Source organism: Cydia splendana, chromosome 4 (genome assembly GCF_910591565.1).
Source record: "Cydia splendana chromosome 4, ilCydSple1.2, whole genome shotgun sequence".
In the NCBI taxonomy this organism is placed as follows: Eukaryota; Metazoa; Arthropoda; class Insecta; order Lepidoptera; family Tortricidae; genus Cydia; species Cydia splendana.
The window spans coordinates 21978439-22003691 of NC_085963.1; the positions used below are offsets into that span (position 1 = coordinate 21978439).

Consider the following 25253-nt stretch of genomic DNA (forward strand, 5'->3'; position numbering starts at 1 on the left):
ATGCTTAACCCTTTACTAGGCTAGGGGATATATGTTTCCCACATACGGCACTTCAAACAAGTGTTCTCTTTTCGATGAGTAAGACTGACATTCGATTGTCATTTTTAAAATGTCAGCCTGTGGTAAAGGGTTAAGGTGGCTTAAGTATGATTTTATCATGACGGCACTTAGTTCTTGATCACGCAGGTGACGCCTAGTGTCATGCTCAAGACGATTTAATGACGACACTTGATTCCGGGCTCGGCACAGAGGTAGTTTACAGCGATACTACGAGACCGCATAGTTATGAGTTATGCAGATTAATACTAGAGTCTGTTCGGAAAGAGAAGAGTCGTGAAATGTACGGGGCCCAATACATACTGGCCATGAATCTTCTCTTTCCGAACAGACTCTATCTTAACTTAATTTGCGAGCACAACAATAAATTACTAGTAGGTATTATATGCCCAACCGCCCAATCATTGCTTTTGCGATGTAGAACATAGTAGGTGTTTCTGAACGCAACCATATAATTGACCGAATGGTTTTATTCGTGTATCCATTCACCGACTCACTCAATCTCTTCTTTCTCAACAACTCCCACGGTTAACATATCGCTCTGTGTAATAATTAGTGTACGGACAAGTGGTGGCATTTTGAACAGAGCGGGAAATGGATTCGTTATTATCTACTAACTTTTTATGATTGAATGAATAAGTTCAAATTTTATATGATATTTACTTTACTTATAAAATCTATTTCTCATGCTCTCTCACATTCAATCAATATACTTTTTAACCATATACAACAACCTTAATTAATTACTAGCCAAAAACTTTATAAACTGTAGATACGACCAAATAATTTGATGGTGTCAATTTAGACAACTGTTTGCTATATTTGTTGTTGTAATACGCTAGGCTAATAATTTAAAACAGCACGAGCAAGTTGCCATAATTCATTCATTTTACAACATGGACACCAATTTAAGTGAGCACGATGAGGAAGATTTTGAATCCTATCCCTTGAATCTAATCCCAGTCGCCATTTGCAATTAGGTAAACATCGCAGCAAATACTTGAATAAACAAATAAATAACCTTTGGCACTACTTGAATAAGAATTAAGAAGTGTAATAAATATGTTTTCGAAAAATCATTTAATCGTTATTCATTTAATCATAAAATGCACCTAGGCGACTCCAATTCCCGCTCTGTTCAAAATGCCACCACTTGTCCGTACACTATAATAATAATAATTTAAGTTTTTTTATGACAAGACACATTTTCTTTGGTAAAAGTGACTTTTCATCATCCACCAACACAGGTATACCTATACTTTTATATTTTCTTCTCAGAAGACTGCCTTTTGAAATCCGACGGTAGAGTAGGTAATCGTAGTGTGCCGTGTACACTTGTACAGTCGAGTTCATAAATATGTATACATTTTTACACCTAATTTCAATGGATTAAGGTGAAGAAAAAAATACATATTTATGAAAGTCCACTAAACTTCACGTTTTGACTGTGTTGTGTGTTTTTAATACAGCTTGGCTATGCACCCGACAAGGATCCCTATAAAGCTATCATGGCGAAAGTGGCTGAGAAACTTAATAAAGGTAAGATTTGTAGCATATATCAGGAGCACTGTAGTTTTCTTTATACTTCTAATACTTATATTAACTAGATCATCATCATCGCGTTGTCCCGACATTTTGCCACGGCTCATGGGAGCCTGGGGTCCACTTGGCAACTAATTCCAAGAATTGACGTAGGCACTAGTTTTTACGAAAGCGACTGCCATCTGACCTTCCAACCCAGAGGGTAAACTAGGCCTTATTGGGATTAGTCCGGTTTCCTCACTATGTTTTCCTTCACCGAAAAGCGACTAATATTAACTAGATAACATTATTTTCTCATTATGGCAGGTTAATGTGCAATTGTGCACTGTGCACGGTAGCTAAGTGTGCACGGTCGCAGGGTCAGTTCTCGGGCGGGTAAGACGGAAGTAATGTACACGCTGTTATGATCATAACGATAAGGTTCTGTAGCAGTGGCGGGGCGTCTATAGAACATTCTCACCGGCTTGACTATTAGAGACAACTCACTCAGTAGTGTATACTATACAAGTTTGAAAGGAAAATCCGTTTTGATTTCAGAGTTTCTGACTGGTTCCACTGAACAAGAGCTAAATGAAATATTGTATGAAAAGTCCAAAGGACAGGTGTTGAAACATCACATTATTTGGGTCGTGTGGAAAGAAAAGGTACCTAACCTGGAACTTTATATACATAATAAGTAGCATATAGTTGGCTTGATTTTGGCACAGATCTGTCAATATTTTCATACGAGTAGAAATCCCACGGCAGCTTAAAGCTGCCAGCTTTCGTTAGGTAGTAATTTATTAAGTTGAGGTTGTATGATAGCGCCTTTTGATTTATAAAGAGCAAACTCTGATAAATTGAATTAGTCTAAATGTTAGAGCTACACTCAGGAAGAAACACTATAAAATAATAAAGTAAATAAATAAAGTCAACAATTCAAGCGAAAGCCTTAGCTTTTAGAGTCACAAGATACTAGCCGCCACCGAACAATCGAAGATACACTCTCATTTTAAAACGACGTGTTATTTCAGCACTTCTTTTTAAAATGGAGTGAAACTTCGACTGTGTACGGTGGCGGCTAGGTATCTTGGGACTCTAAAAGCTAAGGCTTTCGCTTGAATGTACATATAATGTGCTTATTATAGCACATGGTATCGTAATGGAGCACCAGATACAATCACTAAAACACCGTTGTTCACTTATTTGTCTTAGGAGAATAATACCTGGAAGTTCAGCATTCGCTCCACAGAATTAGCGCACTTGGCTAAAGTGAACTCCACAGTTACAAGTACGCTTCCGCGCAACAGACACCTAATGAGTGGCTTCTTGGCAGTCCAGATGGCTGTTTCTGAGGAAATTCTGGCTGCGGAAAGCAAGGAGGGACTGAGGCACAAGGTTGGTACCTTATGGGTCGATCAATTATTATTTGATGTTGTTTCTATATTCAATTTTAGCAGAGTCTGTACAAGGTAACTTAAAATGCTTGTTGTAAACTAAAAGTAAGTATTAGTACGACTGGTACGTATTAAGAAAGTATTTTTTATATTAATTTTAAAACAAATCATCAAAGTCACATTCGTAAACTACGCTTTACTCGGACAATAAAATTATTGTCACCTTACCAGCACTTAGTAATTAATCACAGTTTTAACAAGGAAATTATTTATCGGTTATTATTATGTTATGATAACTAATTCCCAATCTCTGACTTAATAAGCACTTGTGACAATATTATCGTAGGTTTGAAGTAATGGCTAACATTAAATCGGGCATATTGTTTTCACATGCAAATATAATAAGGCTTTCAATATCTTGTGGTTTCACTGTACTAGCCACCTTTGCAATGCAATCAGTCCTCAGTTTATCCATCAGGTAGCAAGAAGCGATCAGCAGCAACGGTTCTAGGTCCTCCTCGGGCAGAACCCCCAAATACATGTAGGCTTTCAGGTGACTAAGGGTCTTTACAGTAGCTCCATCTATTTTCATGCAGCTATTTTTGTTTTCCTCCCATTTCCCACCCCGTAGCATTGTCTTAACCATATCGCTGTGAGCTAGCAGGATTGCTTTGTGGATAGGGACATTGCCGTCTGTTCCTTGCAGTTGAAAATCCGTGAACTCCTCGTCTTCAAAGAGTTGATTGTTTACCAATGGTGCTGTAGGTGTTTTGGCAGTTGTATTGTACTTCAATGTTGAGCTCAAACATGTATGTCAGCATATTATCTGATATATAACCACGAGTACTATGATATGAATAGCAGGGTACAAAAGAATCAGCCGCTTTTTTTGTAATTGGGACTTCTAACCATTCGTCAGAACAATAAAACTGTCCTTCTATTTCTTTACAAGTTATCTTCACAGGAAGTTTTGAATTGTTTTCTTTTACGTTCCTCTTCATCTTCATATTTATTTGGAGACCTGAACTAGTAATCTTGAATGTCTTTTTTATCAGAGCCAAATCATCACATGTAATAGGCTCTGTGTCAATATCATTCACATCAGATGCCAGCTTTGTGACACACAACCATAATAGCTTCGATTTTGGACCCTCCTGCCATACCTTCAAAGTACTGAAAATGAAACAAAGGAGAAGTTAAAATGCAGGAATCTATGCAGAAATATTACAAATACAGGTTTTTAGAATAACTAACCTCAGGTTTAAAAACAACAACTGATGAATGTGATAGAAATATAATTAATATTACACGAACACAGAAGAGAAAATGGAAAAAGTGCCTCGAAATGGTCTCATCTCAGCATTGTGCTGGCTACTTCCAGCGCTGATCTTCCGATGAGACCATCGGGTGAAACAATCAAGTCAGGTAACAAAAAAGAAAAACATACATATATTAACACATGTATATTGAACTGAAGGTTAAATAAACATGTATACTTACAGAAAAAATATGCATACGTAGAGAAGACAGAAGACACTAGATAAGATAAAGTCATAACATAAAATTAACACAGCTATCTGATGAATTCCATAAGACATTAATTAGTGTTCTATATATTATTTATCTTCACAACCAAACCAATACATCCTCCTGCTCAGCCTTACAAGAGGATCTTGACACTTGGGGACATACACATCTTTGAATTTCTTAGCTGATATGAAGGTTTCCTGACGATGTTTTTCTTCGCCAAAGACGAACAGGTAAAAATTAAATGATATCTATAGGTAAGTACCTAATTATAACAATTTACGGTAATAACATACATTACTTACAATTTTTTCACTGCGTTAGACATAGAGAAAGTTATTTCCAGCACTTCACAAATCACAAATAAAATAGTTGACGAATTGAAGCAAAAATGATAATGAAATCATAACATAACCGCAGCTAATCGTACAATTTGATAAGATATAATAAGTAAAGTACCCAATATATAAGACCAGTTATATAATATTCAAATCAAAAAATTAAAAAAATAATGAAGACATAGAACTAAAAATTAATCAAACACAACTAAAACAATCTAGTGAAGAAAAATATCTTGGCGTAATATTGGACTGTGACCTATCATGGAAACAACACATAAATAAAATCCGATCAAAACTCACATCTTTAAGAGCCTGCCTCTACAATACGGCACACTGTCTTCCCCGCAGGGTACGATACACAATTTATAATTCACTAGTAAAATCTCATCTAAACTATCTAGTTGAAATATGGGGCAGTGCCACTAAAACTACTCTTAAAAATCTTCAAATCGCTCAAAATAAAATAATTAAAACACTTTTCAGTTATGATTACTTAACTTCTAGTCGCAAAATTTATTTAGAAACAAAAATCTTAAATCTTAACCAACTGTACTTTAATAATACCTGTTTACTGATTCGAAAAATAATAGATAACAAAATCCACTCACAATTAAGTTTTATAACTAAATTACAAAAAGGCTTACGACCTCTACGTAATTCTAACGATCTTTGTCTTCAACCAGCTAGAACTAAATGTGGCAAAAAAAATATAGGTTATGAAGGGGCACAGTTTTACAACAGCCTACCTAAAGATATTAAACAGTGCAAGAATTACAATATTTACAAACGAAAACTTTTGGCCTACGTAATTCATAATATCTAAATCCGGCCCTGGCAAACATTCCACATGGGAACAAAAGATAATGCACTATTTAAGAAAAATATTGTCGCTCAACTCAACGTGCATGTGTTTAGAGTTTAAAGTGCAATGCGGCTAAAGTGTAAATGATAAAATGACTTAGCAACAGTTTTGTTGTTCGTGAGAATAATAAGCAACTTGTTTTTAATTTGGACATACCCACATGTTTATAAGAACATACTTATACAACTTCGTTCGTATACCTATTTCTATATGTAATGTGAGTAATGTCTCGTAAATGACATGTGTCTAGTTTTAATTAGTTATGTATTTTAATTTGTTAATATTTGCATACCTGCATGCTCACTCATATTTTATGATTTATCTTGTATTTTCTCTATCTAAGTGAAATGTTAAAATTCTTTTTGAGAAAATAAATTTCTTTAACCACATATATGCCAATACAAGGTGATGTAGGTACGGCGCACCACACACCACACACACACATAAAATATTTCTTTTATGATATAGGAGGCAAACGGGCAGATAAATCGGCTGATGGTAAACGATTACCGCCGCCCATGGACAGCAACACCAGGATATTGTATTATATCTACGTTTGATTTCTAACTAGGATAAAAGACATATGTAACAAGACGAATAAAGTCTAAGGAAAAAACGTGCCTCGGAATTCAAGTAAAAGTCATTCTCGAATAGATGCCGCACACACCTTTAGCCTATCCTCGGCTAGATGGCGTGACGACACCGTTTCATATTTAACAATTTTAACACATAGATATCAGTGAATGAACATGGATCAAAATGATATAAAAATAATAAAATCATTTATCCATATATATACATTTGTTGATAACTTTATACGTTTTCATTTTGAGTTTTAGTCGTGTGTCGATAGATGGCAGTAAATTTACAGTGACTACAAAATTTACAATGACAGGACCCCTCTATACTATCTATTATTTTTGCTAGGATAGTACAAGTTATTATCCTTTTTGCTTATCAACGTTTTTACTTGCCAAGTATTATATTCTTTGCTTGCCAACCGATAGGTACTGGCCGCTTAAAATGAAACAAAAAAAATGTATTCTATTACAAAGACAGAACGTCAAACAAAGAAGTAAAACGTACTAGTGCCCGTCGTAAATATAGAAAATCTTGATAGGTATATCCAACATAATGCAGAAATAGTAAGTAGGGTTTGCTTGAAGAACAGCCGCTAAGTATCGTATTAGTAATCCTCCATATATCCATACCATACCTAGACATCGGCGATAGTTGCATGCGATTTACAATATTGCCGGCTACTGAGGGGCAACGAATTCAATCGATCGATCAAATGCCGAAAAGTCGCATACGATATCAGTGTGGTTTTCACAAAAACTGGTAATACAATTTGGCTTACCCTCCTACTTTGGACTCGCTTGGTGTGTGGTGCGGATAGGACCTGCGCCAACATCGTAAAATCGAATAACGTTATGCCTCTCTGCGTATTTTGCGCATTCGAGCGATAGAGAGGCAGATAACGATTTTCGGTGATCGATGTTGGCCGTGTTATAGGCCCTCTGCGTCACATGGTTACGCCATATACCCATCGTCCTTACTGTAAATTGGTCGCACTGAATGTTCCTAATTTTTGCATACTAAGCTTCCTTTACCCTTTTTGCGAGCCATTGTGCAGATGTTGTGCCCTGGTTCTACATTGCTTTGTTCAATTTACAGCACTGTGAAGAAACTGCAACGCGGTTCGACATTGAAACTAATCTTTTCTGTAATAAGGCAGAAAACTGATTTCAGTGACATTGTCACGGAACATATTAATCTTGATAATTTGGCTGTGGCGGTAATGATATTCAAGGTTTCCAATACATCCAATTCCAATACAGATCTTCATATTACTATGAAAATTAAGAAGACTGAGCAAGCAAGAAACTTCACACTTCCCGTTAATATTGTTTGCGAAGAATTTGATGAACAGCTGTTTTGCTCTGATATTTGGGTAGAAAACAAAATTAAAGCTAAATCACATGATTTTAATTTAACATTAAATGGATATTCATCAAACGGATATAATAAACAAGAGAATGTGATTGTATATAGTTTTGAGGTAGATTTTACTGTACAAGCCATACCGTCGATGCATGTAGCGTCAATGGTAACTAATCAACTTTACTTGGACGAGGAGTTTACAGACTTCGAACTGCAAGCAACAGATGGTGTTGTGCCTGTTCATAGATCAATTTTGCTTGCTCACAGTGATTCGGTTAAAACGATGCTACGGAATGCAGAATGGAAGGAAAGCAAACATGGCTGCATGAAAATTCATGGAGCGACTAAGAGTACCTTGGATCACCTGAAGGCTTACATGTACTTAGGGATTCTGCCTGAAGAGAACCTTGAGCCATTATTGTTGATTGCTCAATGCTACCTTTTAGATAAACTGAAAACTGATTGTATCGCTAAACTTGTTAGTACGGTGAAACCGCAAGATATCGAAGGTGTCATCAAATTTGCTTGTGAAAATAATATGCCTGATTTAATGAAAGCCGTATTATTCCAAACCTCGGATAATACTGTAACAAGTGCATATCGGTTAGAGATTGAGAGTAAAATATTGAAAAATAACTGATTGGTTACCTACTTTCAATCTGTGATGTGACTCATTAGTATAAGTTTTTCGTAAAGTACTAAATGGTTTTTAAATGTTTCAAGTTTTAAAGAAGCAATGTGTTTATTTTTTCTGTGTCTTAAATGAAACAACAATGAAACTGGCTTTTTTTAAATAGTGACGTTGTACAGATGTAGTGCATAATTATTTTCCATCGTACTTTCTCGGAAACGTTCGTATTTGTCATGCTACTTCAGTCAACCTCAGTATAGTGTATGTAGCTTTCAAATAGAGCCTCGACGGCTAATCCTATTGTCTATTGTTAAGTATAACCGCACGTGCTACGTACCTGCAAAAAGGGGTCTTAATTATTCTATTTGGCACCGAGCGCGGGCTAGTCCAAAGCTCAAAAAACGTAGGTGCGCTCTCCGATAACGCGCCTTTGTTACGCATCTCGATGACACATTTTAGACTGGTTCTGTAGCATTCGACTCGCCGGCACTCAGTAACCGAAGTACGTATTTTTTATGCAGGTGGTTGTGGCACGTAGCACGAGCGGTTTTACTTAACAATAGACAATAGGATTAGCCGTCGAGCTCTATTTGAAAGCTACACATTATACCTACTTCTTGTACCGAGACTGACTGAAATAGCAAGACACGTTCGTACGGTTCCGTGAAAATACGATGGAAAATAATTATGCACTACATCTGGTACTTCTTATTGCAAGTGTAATTTCTCACTGTGTTAAGTGTCCTTATTCCTTAATAAATAGAGTTTCTTATTAATATCACAATAGTATATTTTACATTTACAACATTAATTTTGACATACTTGACGGGTCAAAAACAAAACTGTGTTCGCGTCTTTTCTGTAGACATACACAAGAGTTAAGGGCTATAAAGGTAAATTTTCTTATTTAACCCTTATCCACATGAAAAGGTACTCCTTTTATTTAGAGAAGTACGATAAAATCATTACCTAGATGCCCACAAGCTGTTAACTATTGCCCACAGGAGAGAAAAATGTACAGTTCGCGCGAACACAGTAGTTTTCTCTCCTGTGGACAATAGTTAACAGCTTGTAGGCATGTAGGTAATGATTTTATCATAGTTCTCTAAATAAAAGGAATATTACCTTTTTACGTGGATAAGGGTTAAATAAGAAAATTACCTTTATAGCCCTTAACTCTTGTGTATGTCTACAGAAAAGTCGCGAACACAGTTTTGTTTTTGACCCTGACGTGACTTTGCTGGGTACCTTTTTTTTTCAATATATAGTACATCGTTTTATTTTCAGCTCTTATAAGGTAAAAGTAATAGGGGAAGGCGGGGTAGTTACGTTTTTTTTTCAATCCATAACTGCTGCATGAAATAAGATCTTTTTCACCACACCAGCTAGGAAAGGCTTACTTTGCACTTCAAAAACTGATAGCAAAGTTGCATTTTATTGACCGGAGCGTAGCGAAGGTCTACGTTTCGACTGGAGCATTTTGCTTTTGTATGTCCGGATGTTCTCCTCTACAAGTCGCAATTCTTAACCGAATCTCGTGAAATTTTGTGACTGGATTCTATGTCTAAATATTTTTTTTTTGTCCGTCCGGTTTTTTGATTTTTTTTTAAATGGCGGAGTTGTGATAGCTCGCGCCTAAACAAATAGTGGTATCGGTACCATACGAGTGTTTTCTTTTTGAGATATGTTTATAGATTAAATGGCCTAAAATTCAGAAAATTTATTTCGCTGGTTTCGGAGGTATTGAGATATTTAATTTTAACTAATTTTAATTTGAGAAGGAGTAGCTAAATTTCGTCAACCCGTCTAAGAACTATTTGGCTCAGTTTGTAAACGTTCGCTTTTTCTGTTTGCACAGAGGGTCTGGGTTCGATTCCCAGTAATTGTATGCTGGGATATTATAACTTTTTGTATTTTTTTTTACACATAAATTTCGTATTGTTTTTTTTTAATTTACTATACCGGGTGTGGCCTGTAACACGAGCAAATAATTAAAACATAGATTGTACTCCTCAAACGGTGACACGTTTGTTCAACAACTATTAAAAATTATGAAGTATTTAGACTCCCTACATTCATACAAAATAAATATTATCTTCAATGGACGTCATCGCCATGCCATATCATTGCGATTGACGTTGCTTGTCACGCCTTAAACATAACAAAATACGCAATACATTGCGTGTTAGAGTAAACTTTAAAGTGTATTAAAAATCAAACCACAAGGTATTTTTAAAAGTCGCTGAACAAATGTTGGTCAGTATGAGGGTCAAACAGATCACTGTGTTATGTCTTTCCTGTAGACATACACAAGAGTTAAGGGTTATAACGGTTAATTTTCTTATTTAACCCTTATCCACGTGAAAAGGTCCTCCTTTTATTTAAAGAACTATGATAAAATCATTACTTACATGCCCACAAGCTGTTAACTATTGCCCACAGGAGAGAAAACTAGCGTGTTATCGCGAACAGCACATTTTTCTCTCCTGTGGGCAATAGTTAACAGCTTGTGGGCATGTAAGCAATGATTTTATCATAGTTCTCTAAATAAAAGGAGGACCTTTTCACGTGGATAAGGGTTAAATAAGAAAATTAACCTTTATAGCCCTTAACTTTTGTGTATGTCTACAGGAAAGACATAACACACTGATCTGTTTGACCCATGAGGAGTACAGCCTACAGTTTAATTTTTTGCTCATATTACAGGCCACACCCGGTATTTAAAGCTCTTAGCACCATGTTATTTAAAGCTCTGCTCGCGAGGTCTACAGCTCACAGAGCCACTAGTTCACATGTGAGGCAAAGTAATCAAATGCAAATTTTGAGTTGTTTTCTTATGTTTGCTGGTAGAATTGACTTTTAAATGATGATTTTGGATGATAAATATTTAATAACATTCATTTGGATTTGATTTGGTTTGATATTTTACATTTAATATTTGCTTCGGGTTGGTGTCATGAAAAATTTTGTGTTTCACTCGGGGGCAAATATTGTTTAACCCTCGTGCTTTGAAACCCTCGCAACGCGCAAGATTCCATTTTTCGAACCACTCGCTACACTCTTGGTTCAATTTTGGAATCTTTCGCTTATCAGTATTAGCACGAGCCTCGGAGTAAATATCTATGGAGTAGAGACGCGCACTAATTTCTATCTGAAAAATTCTGTCGTTTTTGGCGCGGGGGACGAGGTAACGCACACAAATAATGTTAACACTAATGCATTTTTAGCATGCGTCGCTACACACGTACACGACAAAATTATCAAACACTAGCAAAAACTATATTCACACAAGTACAAGAACAAACACAGACAACCCTGTCCGTGAACGAGATGACGTCAGTTCTAAGTAAACCTAGATAGTGCGAGGGACGCGCCGATAATATTGTCGATATTTTATTGACAATGAATTTTAATTTCTGCTTTTATCAATTATAATAATATTACAATATCAAGTCTTTATAACAGCATTTTACTAACTTTCAATTTTTGTATTGTTTTTAGATGTTGTTCTAATAGTTTGTCAATTTGTTTAGGGCGAATCTTGCAAGCTGATATAGAATGATTTTTTATTATCAGTTCATTAGTTAATATTTTACATGTTGGTTTACTTCTGAAAGCAATGCAATATACTATCGAGCATGCAGATCTGATGACAGAGATGGAACGCGGCCATATGATGTCATTTAAGGGATATTGAGTAGGGGATAATTAGTAAATATATCGGCGGTAGATCGTAAAATCGGGCATATCGAGATATTCCTAGGCATATCATGAAACTCCGCCATTTAATAATCTGCCTTTTGCATTTTTTGCCACTGCTAGTGCTGCATTCTATGTGGCATTTGGAGCAGAATGCGTAGGTGCTAGGTAGGTACTAAAATCATACGCTACCCAAACACGTACTATAAGTAGGCTGTCAAGCCATTTCAATGGTTATCATTTGCTAAAATGTAGGACATCCTACTTATTCGATATGCCTAAATGTTGAGGTTTGCACGGTATGGCGGGTGATCACTAGTCAGAACATGACATGCCGGCGTTTCATGATCTGCTTAGGAATATCACACCTTGAAGTTAGCACGATATGGCTGGTGGTCACTAGGCAGATCATAATCTGCCTAGGAATATCACTCCTTGAGGTTTGTACGATATGGCTGGTGTTCGCTAGGCATCATGACCATCTGTATATTATTCATTATGTTTATATCGATTTTACCGATATTGGTTTTAATGGTGTCCCATCACTAATATTGGTACGGTGATACCAGAGTAATAAATTAAAAGTGCCTATTTATGGAAAGAGACAGCCGTAAATACCTTAAATTAATAAAATATTTGACATGTTAAATAAAAATATATAGCTGGTCAAGCAAATCTTGTCAGTAAAAAAGGCGCAAAATTCAAATTTTCTATGGGACGATATCCCTTCCCGCCTACATTTTTCAAATTTGCCGCCTTTTTCTACTGACAAGATCTGCTTGACCAGCTATATGTAGAAACTAAAGGAAAAAATAATTTTCAAAAAATAGTCTATCGGTAATTTTACGTTATTTAGGGGTTGTGCACAAATCACGCGAGATGTTTTCGACTACTTTTTGATCCCCCGTCCCCCTTTTCTTTATTCTTATGGATCTATTTATTTGATTAAATAGATTAGGTTGATATGAAACTAAGGTGTTATATAAAAATAATGTGTTACATAAATTATATAACAAAAAGCAACGCAAATAGGGCGTATTACTGCAATGTTCTGCCGCCAGAGTGTAGCACTAAGCTAGCTAGTAAATTTTCTCTTTTCTCTTTATCGCTCAAATATGTAATAGTGATAGAGAGGTTAGATAACGAAATTTAATATTTCTTGTTCCGCGGCGGACCCCCAGATTGTGATGGATTGTGGTAGTCGCGCCCCCTACGCAGAGTTTCGCATAATATTTCATATTAGAAATTCTACTCGTACCTAAATAATATTTAGGAAGTCTTCTTTAGAATTACCCTAAATTAGATCTAATACCATATCACTGGTATCACTGTCAGATTGGCAATGTTTTTTAGTTATTTGCAAAGTTAATGCACTATTTGATAATATTTAGATGTAATAGTACCTACATATGATAAGAAACGTGTTCTTTTTGTAGACTAGACGTTTTCGATCTCATTTTGAACGAGAAAACGCTGCAATTCGGCATTTTCGGCTCCTATCATTCCGCTTAGACTGACGTTTGCTGAATGGCGTATGACGTGTGGCAACTAGTTTTATATAACCTCCTTGACCGGCGGCCGCGGACTTTTTGCAGAGGGGAACGCCTGTTAATGGCCGCTCCATAGATATTTACTCCGAGGCACGAGCGGTTAAATAACAACTTTGCCCCCTTGTAAAACAAATAACTATTTTCTAGCAAGTGTTTCTAGCAAATTATTTTTTTATATCGAGAACGTCCAATAGGGAATATTACGCGAAACTCTGCGTAGGGGGCGCCACTAGCACGATCCATCACAATCTGGAGTCTACCGCAAAACAAGAAAATCGAAATTTCGTTATCTAACCTCTCTATCACTCTTGCATATTCGAGCGATAAAGAGGCAGATAGCTAAATTTAAATTTTCGCGTTTCCCGGTAGGCCCTTAATTGTTAACATGCATGTACAATGTCATATTTCATTGTCTGTGAAAACTTGTCAAAAAACAGTTTAGGGCACAGTATGTATAAGTTACTCTATGGTTTACTAGAGGCGCTAGTGCTGCACTCTGGCGGCAGAACATTGCAGTAATACCTCCTATTATTTATTTTCGTATAACGCTCTTGGCCACAAATAAAGTAAATTGGCGTTGAAATAATCGAATTATTGAATAAAAAGAAAAAAAATACAAAAAAATCTGGTTGCCGAAACCAGGGATTGAACCAGGGACCTTTAGATCTTCAGTCTAACGCTCTCCCAACTGAGCTATTTCGGCCGATGACAATACGTGCGAAATTATCGCTTGCTTCAAGATAAGCTTATCTATCTCTTACGTCATCGCTTAAGTTGTTTTGGTATTTATCTTCATTTTAAGGTAAATCGTCAATTACTGGCCACCGGCTAATAACTGGCCACCCTAACGTAAAACGAATTCTATTCACCTATAAACAGAATTCATTTTAGTATGTATAAGGTTTCAATAACTGGCCACCCTTCAGTAACTAGCCACCGTATACTAAAATGAATTATGTTTATAGGTGAATACAATTCAATTTTAATTTAGGGTGGCCAGTTATTGACGAATTACCCTATTACTTATGTTAGGTACCTATACCTAGATTATGGCTAGGTAAGTAACGTATTTTAAGAGGTTAGATGGAAAATATCTTATTTACCTACCTAAAACCAGGTTTTCTAGTGGTGTAGAATGTAGATCTTAGATAGGGAATGCAATAACCGGCCAAACTTCATAACCGGTTTCGGTTACGGTTATGCCCGAAAAATAACCGAATATCGGTTATAATCGGTTACGGTTATTTTAGACGAAAAATTATAAATTTATACAATGAAGTAATTAAAAAAATACAAAAATCTTTGTTTTAGTATCTACATTATTAGGGAATGTGAGTAAAAGTTTTCATTTTTTAATAAAACACACCAAATACAGTGAAAGTAAAATATGACCTTGAACGTGATACAATATTCAATAAAAATATTTCATAAATAAGGGAAGTAAATTTGGTATTTTTTGTTATTAAAGTCCACGAATGACAAAAATTATAGTCACAGGCGTCACAGCCAAAAATGGCAGGATTTTGTAGTCATTTGATGATAAAAACATACAATTTAAGTCATAAATAAATAACCGAAAATAACCGTAACCGGTTATTCGAGTTTCCAATATTCGGTTATGAAATTTTGTCAAAATATTCGGTTATAACCGATTTGCATTCCCTAATCTTAGACACATATGTATATAATTTTATCAAAATCGATTCATTAGGTATATTGTTTTTTTATTTATTTTATAAATATATATTTTTCCAGATAAAACTGCAAGCGATGCCAATATCTCCTCTAATGCGGAAGGAGGCGGTGCGACAGGCCATGGTCTGGATCCTTCTGTGCTTCACCGTGGCCTTCATACCGCCCGTCATGGAGGTCTCGGCGCTGGTGGTCCATGAGACCTCCAACGAATATAAAGTACGTACATAGGGCCTACAGCAAAATCGGAATTCGAAAATAGGGAATATTACGCAAAACTCTGCGTAGAGGGCGTCACTAGGTCAATCACATGGCCTACGGTGAAACACGACAATCGAAAGTTCGGTTTCTGCGTCTCTATCATTCTTGCCTATTCGATCGATAGAGAGGCAGATAGTTTCGCGATGCATCAATCTCATAGTGAAATCTTGTCAAAAAACTGTTTAAGGCCTAAGGTAATGTATAAGTAGTATCCGACCGAAACATGTTTTTTTGCTGAAACCGAAACCGAATGTTCGGCTTTGGCTCTAGTTTCGGCCTAAACTGAAACCGAACCTTTTGAAGACTTATTAAAATCGTTGAAAAAATGTCATAAAACCGCTTTTACACACATATTATGGGGCTGTCAACACCCGATGTCCTTGAAATTGATGTTACTTAAGCCGTTTTTTAAGAAAATTACTAGAGTTAGACCAAAATAATTCTGCAACGATTTTGATAACACACGCAGTGCAAGTGTTATTTTAAACATCAAAACTTCTATGAAATTATGACGTATAAATAACATTTACACTATATATAGTTGCACCTGCGATCATATATGTATAACCATGGATACCGCCTTTAGGAACATTACCGTTCAAATTCTCGGGCCAAATTAGCACACATACACAATTACGCCTACATTCAAATAAGACGACGCGTTTACAGAGCCTGTAATCAAAGCTGGTAAACGAAATAATAGTCATCTTTATTACACTAATGGTACATAGCTAAGTGTAGATGAAATGCATATAATGTCAATAACTACCAATCAGTGACATGAATCCGCTAATAACCTTCTTGCTGTACGTACTGGTCGCTGAGAGTTCGCGGTTCATATTTGATTAGAATATGACTTGGACAGGGACAGGTTTATGCCATACATTGAAGAACCAGTCAAATATTTCACGTATAATAATTTAATGCAGATTAAAAGATAACTAGTTAAAATGTTGTTATGAAATGACAGACTAACTCAACATAAGTAAATATATCATTGTTGTATAAATGTATTCCGCTATAATAAGTATTTTGTATATTTTATTATCAATCTGTATCGCAGTGCGAATTCACGTTCAGGTATAGTCTGTACGTTTTTGTAAGATCAAATACGCCATAGTAAATGTATGGCGAACTTGATCTTAGAAATCGGACTGGCTATACAGTCTGCAAAATTTACATGGGTACACGAATCGGGTCAAAAATATTTGAATAGGCGGAGTCACAATAAATCCCCACTTTCAGTTTTCAGTGATCTTATTAAGCATGTATATGAGAAGGGCTCTAGAAAGCGACAAAATTTTACAATACTTATATATACATTTTTTTTCGTTTTCAATGAAGAAGGAATTTCGAGAAAATTTTGTTCATTAACAATTGCCTAACTTGTTGAAAAAATAACTTTAAGATAAATTTCCACAAGTATTACATTTGTTGACATATTTTAAATACACCATATTTTTTTTTATTTTTTCAATGAATATTTAATACCTTTAAAATTATATTTAATGTTACGTAATATCTTTTTCACGCCGCGCGCGTTTCCCGAAAATGAGGCGCGGAGGGCTGTGTTCAGCGTTGAAAAAGAAGTATAAATAATGGAGATACAGTTCTGCAAGTATGGAATGTTTGATTGGAAATTTCCTCCTCTTTTATAATATTAATTTTGGTTTCTTAAATATTAATACTTTTTGAGATATTTGGGAAATAAGACAAATCTACTTTTTTCTCCCTTTTTTTGTTAATAACTTTTGTAATTTTTTGGGTGCTAATACACGCTTCGAATACATTTTTCTAGACATCATTACGACTCTAATGAGGTATCACACGTATTTTTAGGAGTATTATCTATATTCTTCACCGTTTTCCGTACCTCGAACAGACTAATATATATGTGACGGTAGAGGGTGGATTCGAATGATCAACATTTTCAGATAATGTGTGTATTTGTTAAATTAATTCAGTGGAAGTGTATCTACATATAGGAGACCGGGTATGATTATCTCACGAGTTATATTTCATGAATAGAACATATTCTAGATATCTTTCCAGGCATCCACTTAATTTCATGTCTCTCTAATTGGACAGCTTTTTTCCATAGTTCTCTGCGAATAGCATCTTGTGGGAATCTGAATGGAAAGTAATGTAAAATGATAATATCAAATTTGATTATTAATTTGGAATAATTAGGTAGTTTTTTATACAGCTCCATCTCATGAAATAAAAAAGGAAAATACAAATCTGTAAGAAAGAATTCATTACTACATTTATATCCTTGAAATTGATGTTACTTAAGCCGTTTTTTAAGAAAATTACTAGAGTTAGACCAAAATAATTCTGCAACGATTTTGATAACACACGCAGTGCAAGTGTTATTTTAAACATCAAAACTTCTATGAAATTATGACGTATAAATAACATTTACACTATATATAGTTGCACCTGCGATCATATATGTATAACCATGGATACCGCCTTTAGGAACATTACCGTTCAAATTCTCGGGCCAAATTAGCACACATACACAATTACGCCTACATTCAAATAAGACGACGCGTTTACAGAGCCTGTAATCAAAGCTGGTAAACGAAATAATAGTCATCTTTATTACACTAATGGTACATAGCTAAGTGTAGAAGAAATGCATATAATGTCAATAACTACCAATCAGTGACATTAATCCGCTAATAACCTTCTTGCTGTACGTACTGGCCGCTGAGAGTTCGCGGTTCATATTTGATTAGAATATGACTTGGACAGGGACAGGTTTATGCCATACATTGAAGAACCAGTCAAATATTTCACGTATAATAATTTAATGCAGATTAAAAGATAACTACCGTAAACCGGGGATACTTTGATCAATTTTAGAGTATGGGACCATTTTTTGACGATCCTAATATACGTAAAAATATGAAATAAAAATATAATAATCGGTTTTTTCTCTTCGTTCCGCCTGCCAAATAAAAAAAAATTAGGACTTATAATTTTTTCAGAAAAAAATAAAAACAACGTGATCAAAGTTATATTGAGAATGGGGTTACTTTGAAACCACTACTTTTTTTGCTGACAATCTAAAGTAGACCCGCTAATAAGCCCGTAAAAAATAAAAAAATGAAAATCTGTTAAGTACTTTTTAAGTTATATATATTTTTAAGGTGTGGGGTTACTTTGATAACATACCAAATGATAAAATTAATAACTTTAAGCGCTTATTAGATCATTTACTATAAATAACGTAGGGGTTTAACTTATCATCGTACTTAGCAACAGATTTTTGAATTGCAAGCTTTACCGTTTCAGTAAATTTGGTCTGTGCCTTTGATATGTTGCCTTTATACTTATTGTATAAAGTTCTATATACAATATTGTATGCTTTCCATGGCGCACGAATAGATTTTAAGCCCGCCACTATTTTTTCAAGTGCATCATTGAGTTGTTCTTCTTGGTATTTTTTGTAGTCTCGTTACTCGATTTTTTTTTGTAATCTCTGGCATTGGTCTATAAAAGAATATGCATTATTATTTATTGTAGAATTAATACCCTGGTGGGCTGGTGGTCTCACGCACGTATGATAAAAAACCTTAATCAAAACCGCAGGATAAAATATAGCCAATTTCCACCCAGAAAGTTAATTCCATACAATAAAAAAGGGTAAAAGAATGTTTAAAATCAGATGAGCAGTTCCGGAGATCAACTCCTACATACAAACTTATAATTTTACATCCTCTTCCTCTTGCACTGACTCAAACGATACTTATTTATTATATATCTATTGAAAAATATACATTAAAAAATCGTAAGCTGCGAAAATAATTCATGGTGTTACTTTAATATTTTGATCAATTTCACCACGTATAAGTGATCAAAGACACCCCGACCCATGGATTCCCCGGCTACGTGCGCATGTGTAGGTTGTCGAATTCGGGTATTTTTTTTATAAACTCACGAATAAATACTGATTAACCTAAGACACTATAAAATTACATGTTTAATACATTTGGCACAAATACAGTCAAAGTTTTTCAACCAAGAAAACCAGGAAGAAAAGCGTACCCGCCATTAATTCTTTTTTTCTACACGAAATATTAATAATTACACTCGCATCCGATTACTACGTGGTTAAGCAACTATCAGTGTTGCCAATAAAGAAAAAATAACTGCGAAGGTATTTTTCAATTCGTTAAAACAAGCACTTTAGTAGCGGAGGGAAGTTGTTATCAAAGTCGACCCGCAAATCAAAGTAACCCCGGTTTACGGTAGTTAAAATGTTGTTATGAAATGACAGACTAACTCAACATAAGTAAATATATCATTGTTGTATAAATGTATTCCGCTATAATAAGTATTTTGTATATTTTATTATCAATCTGTATCGCAGTGCGAATTCACGTTCAGGTATAGTCTGTACGTTTTTCTAAGATCAAATACGCCATAGTAAATGTATGGCGAACTTGATCTTAGAAATCGGACTGGCTATACAGTCTGCAAAATTTACATGGGTACACGAATCGGGTCAAAAATATTTGAATAGGCGGAGTCACAATAAATCCCCACTTTCAGTTTTCAGTGATCTTATTAAGCATGTATATGAGAAGGGCTCTAGAAAGCGACAAAATTTTACAATACTTATATATACATTATTTTTCGTTTTCAATGAAGAAGGAATTTCGAGAAAATTTTGTTCATTAACAATTGCCTAACTTGTTGAAAAAATAACTTTAAGATAAATTTCCACAAGTATTACATTTGTTGACATATTTTAAATACACCATATATTTTTTTATTTTTTCAATGAATATTTAATACCTTTAAAATTATATTTAATGTTACGTAATATCTTTTTCACGCCGCGCGCGTTTCCCGAAAATGAGGCGCGGAGGGCTGTGTTCAGCGTTGAAAAAGAAGTATAAATAATGGAGATACAGTTCTGCAAGTATGGAATGTTTGATTGGAAATTTCCTCCTCTTTTATAATATTAATTTTGGTTTCTTAAATATTAATACTTTTTGAGATATTTGGGAAATAAGACAAATCTACTTTTTTCTCCCTTTTTTTGTTAATAACTTTTGTAATTTTTTGGGTGCTAATACACGCTTCGAATACATTTTTCTAGACATCATTACGACTCTAATGAGGTATCACACGTATTTTTAGGAGTATTATCTATATTCTTCACCGTTTTCCGTACCTCGAACAGACTAATATATATGTGACGGTAGAGGGTGGATTCGAATGATCAACATTTTCAGATAATGTGTGTATTTGTTAAATTAATTCAGTGGAAGTGTATCTACATACTAGGCGGGCCCGCGGCTCCGCTCGCGTAAATGAAATAAAGAGTTTGTCTTATGTTTCGTTAATTACCGACATTATTATGTACCTATTCAACCCTGCCAGTGTTCATAACTCTGTGATAGGGACTTCTTATTTGTAACCGTTATTTGGATAACATAATTCGCAAATTTCTCAATATATGATGTCATTTGATAAGATAAAATGATAGCAAGATTGTATTTTTTAAATTATTATTTATTTTTATAAGCCCAGTCCAGTCAGCAAAAATGTTCATTAGATTAATTTCCGCCTTAAGACGAATTCGGACGACCACCGCCCATATATCGCCTATTCATACAAACGTAGGTAGTCCCCATTTTCCTTTCTGGACATAACAATACTTACTACGGTGACGCAACGATCCAAAAAGAGTCCTGAAGCACTACCACCAGTTTTAACATTGACATATTCACTCACGTTTAAGTAACTTACTTTCTATGCATCTCGCTCGTACTCGCATATTAGTGCAAGCGAGATGTATAGAAAGTAATTTACGTAGACGCGAGTTAATCTGTCAATGTCAAAACTGGTGGTAGCCGTACTGGGCTCCGATACCAAATCACGCCATATTTCTCGGTCTTGCGATAGCTTACGCCAGTCGCTATGGCCGAGGTTGAGCAGGTCTTGAGCAACGACGTCGTTTCTGCGGTACGTAGGACGTCCAATTGGGTGTCTCCCATTTCGTTGTCCCAAGTACGCTCTCTTCACGGCAAGATCCTCTCCCATTCTCTCTGTGTCCGAGCCACTGAAGCTAAGCCGCTTTGGTCTCTCCAATACCCAAATATATCGGAACACATCCTTATTTCTATGGCAACAAAGTTATATTACGATATATTTGGCTACTTTAGCCTGATCTATTTCATACTGACTGTACATTGGCTTCATGAATGTGTAGTTGCCATTAGATATATATCGTAGCCACCAAGGTCGCTCAAAAATATCTGAACATGCACTTTAAAGTTACATTATAATTTACATTGTTCAGACTTCAGATATTTGTGAATACCTCATCCACTCCGATATATCTGATGGTGACTTTCAGCAAGAAGAAAAATCTTACCTGGTCGAGTCGTATCGTATTACGCGAGAAAACAGTTTCCAAATTGATTAAGTATACCTATCTCTAAAGTCATCCCTTGAACTGATGGACTTCATATTAACGTATCCACTTTGTATTTCTGGTCTATCTCGGCAGCCCGTTCCCCGGACGAATGGCAATGTTTGCCGAAGTCGAATTTCTTTTTGACTTGATTGACTGTGAATTCAAATTGACTCCGAATAATATAACTCAAAATAAATTTAAAACAACAAAATACAAATTATTAATAATATGATAATATTAATTTGATTGATGTCATATTTGGCATAAGTCACTCGTATGGGCGTACACTAAGGTTGAGGTTGACATCAGTTTTTATATTATTCGTATAAAAACACGTAGGAATAACTGTATACCAACATGACAAACATAATTTAGAATACTTTACACCGAAACGAAACGTACCGAGAGTTGCCGAGAAATAGCCGATGTTCATACAATAAAGATTGTTATGAAAATTTCTTTTCCTTTTTGTAAATTAAATACGCGTCGAAAGCGGTAGTTTTTACGTTCTAGTTCTATTCCCATATTTAGATAATTGATTTGAACAGTTTTTTCTTATCATACGTGCGTCGTATTCGAGAAACGTGTCAAAAACTTTTTTAGAAATTTGTAAGGCGCCATCTCGCTTCTTCCCTCGTTTTTTATCCCGTTCTGGTTTTTCAATTTTATATATATGATGATAGGAGACCGGGTATGATTATCTCACGAGTTATATCTCATGAATAGAACATATTCTAGATATCTTTCCAGGCATCCACTTAATTTCATGTCTCTCTAATTGGACAGCTTTTTTCCATAGTTCTCTGCGAATAGCATCTTGTGGGAATCTGAATGGAAAGTAATGTAAAATGATAATATCAAATTTGATTATTAATTTGGAATAATTAGGTAGTTTTTTATACAGCTCCATCTCATGAAATAAAAAAGGAAAATACAAATCTGTAAGAAAGAATTCATTACTACATTTATAATTATATAGAAAATACCTAAACCAAGCACAAGTTAATAAAATAGTCTATTTCATTTGGCATAACACCATCCCTATTATCCTCGCAATTTAAAAAGTCGTATGTTGTTATGAAAGTCGTATGCAGTTGTTACGTTTTAGCTTAGCACGGTAGTATTGAAAACAAATCGTCATGTTTATTTCAAATTTTACTGAAGTTATCTGTTTACTACAAGTGAAAAGTGATTCCACTATCCTTGGTATGAACTAAAATAACTTCTGCACCACTTCACGACACATGAAGACATTTTTAATTACAAAAAAACGTTGTTTTTATAAATCAATTTAGTCATCCGTCACTGACTGTCATCTCGGACGAACTGAAGTTGCGAATCGAATAGTTTGTAAGCACCGCCTACAATCGAATAGTTTACGTTGGGTCATAACTAAGCGGACAGAATACTTCCATGTATATCAGTTCGCTGAGTTGCACTGCGTATGCTATCAAAATCATTGCAGAATTTTCTTGGTCTAACTCTATTCATTGACCAGTCAAGCTAACATATAGATACAGGGTCAACCAAAAACGCGAGCGCAGCCAGCGCGAAATTTTTTTGTTGACAATATCGCAAGGCCGGGTACCGATCTTCACCTGGGCCTAAAAGTCCGAAGTGCCCCAGTGAGGCGAACTTTCATGCGAAGTCAAAGCCGTGCTTCAGGCTTCAGGATAAGTAGTTGAGCACAGACTCCAACCAATGTCCATTGTATTAAAAAGCGAGACCGCAGGCCGAGCATGGCGCAGCGAGGCCAAAGGCAGTCTTGCAAAATATTAACTATTGAGAAAATCAAATTTGCGGCACTAGTTGAGCGTAGCCTTTAGCCTCGCTTAAAATTTGCCATTAGATAGGTAGATAGGAAAATGACTGAACAAGTGAGTGAATATGAGCGAAAAAGACATCGTTCGACTTGGGCCGAGCTGATGCTCGGCCAACGCCTGAAGAATACTGAAGATTGAAATTAAAAACGCAAACTTATTTCCCTGTACTGAACAACAGAAAATGCTGTATTGTATGCAGAATTGACTGTATAGGGGGCCCCGACATGCTTCATCCGCTGCCTAAAATCACCATCTTCATCCGCTGCTTAAAATCAGCATTAAACGCTAATGTCTTAATTTTTTTGACTTATGATATGAGTCTAAACATTTATACCTAAACTTCTGACGAGTAATATTACACAAATAATCCAAAATATGTAAATGACATATTTTTATTACAATAGTTTTCTTATTATTTCCTTGAGCGCTGGTGGCCTAGCGTTAAGAGCGTGCGACTTCCAATCCGAAGGTCGCAGGTACAAACGCCGGCTCGTACCAATGAGTTTTTCGAAACTTATATAGGAAATATGATGAAATATCATTTGATATTTACTATTTGTTTTTCGGTGAAGGAAAAACATCGTGAGGAAGCCGGACTAGTCCCGATAAGGCCTAGTTTACTCTCTTGGTTCGAAGGTCAGTCTGATGGCAGTCGCTTTCGTAAAAACTAGTGCCTACGCCAATTCTTGGGATTAGTTGTCAATTGGACCCCAGGCTCCCATGAGCCGTGGCAAAAATTCCGGGATTACGCGAGGAAGATGATGAATTGTCTTATTATTCCCTTGCCCAGGCCCAGTAACATGCGACAGTGCTATATATCTCATTTACTCCTATACAATTAGACAGTGTGCGCATTATAGGTATTAAAAGCCTCTTAAAACTGCGTCGACCGTCCAGTGGCGCCCTCATTAGTGGAATTGTGTTTTATAATAAACCAATTAATTTCTGTACCTATACATGAATCAGTATATGCAGGGCCGGATTAACCCTAAGTCAAAGTAGGCAACTGCCTAGGGGCCCCGCCTCGGCTAGGGGGCCCCGGCGGCTCAGAGCGCCTCAAAAAAAAAAATTGTTTCATAGGGTCAAAATACTCGCGTAAATTTTTTTTTCTTAATAATAATGAGTATGCTTTGTTAGTTTTTTTTCGATCCATTTTTTAAATCAATGAAACTGATACAATTGAAGCAATACGTTACAGTTTACGGGGCGTATATGCGTACCGGGGCCCGTTTCTCAAAAGCTTGTAACTTAATTGTAATACAAAGTCCCTTTCTAACAAAAGCCGTCAAAAAGTGACATCCGCTTGTATTACAAGTTACAAGCTTTTGAGAAACGGGCCCCTGTTGTAAAGGTTTTCTGAAAAAATGTTAACATTTACTTTTTTTCGAACAACCAACAACTTTTATGTTATTTCGACTCAGAATCACGAGGACTATTGATTAAACCAAAGAAAAAAGTGTCCCCAGTTTTTCATAAGAAATTTGGGTGTCAGTATAGTGACGGTCCATA

General features: G+C 35.6%; 1 protein-coding gene and 1 non-coding gene across 2 annotated transcripts in view; one reads left to right on the forward strand and one right to left on the reverse strand.

The window, feature by feature from the left end:
- LOC134789596 (ABC transporter A family member 4-like) overlaps window positions 1-25253 on the forward strand; it is a gene marked incomplete at its 5' end in the record, with an annotated part of 65525 nt that overhangs the window by 736 nt on the left and 39536 nt on the right. Inside the window, 3 exons of the mRNA XM_063760166.1 lie at window positions 2049-2243; window positions 2794-2976; window positions 15285-15440. Of these exons, the coding sequence (XP_063616236.1) occupies window positions 2049-2243; window positions 2794-2976; window positions 15285-15440 (534 nt within the window). The remainder of the gene's footprint in view (window positions 1-2048; window positions 2244-2793; window positions 2977-15284; window positions 15441-25253) is intronic.
- Trnaf-gaa (transfer RNA phenylalanine (anticodon GAA)) lies at window positions 14160-14232 on the reverse strand. The gene has a single exon. It is a non-coding gene; the product is annotated as a tRNA-Phe (tRNA).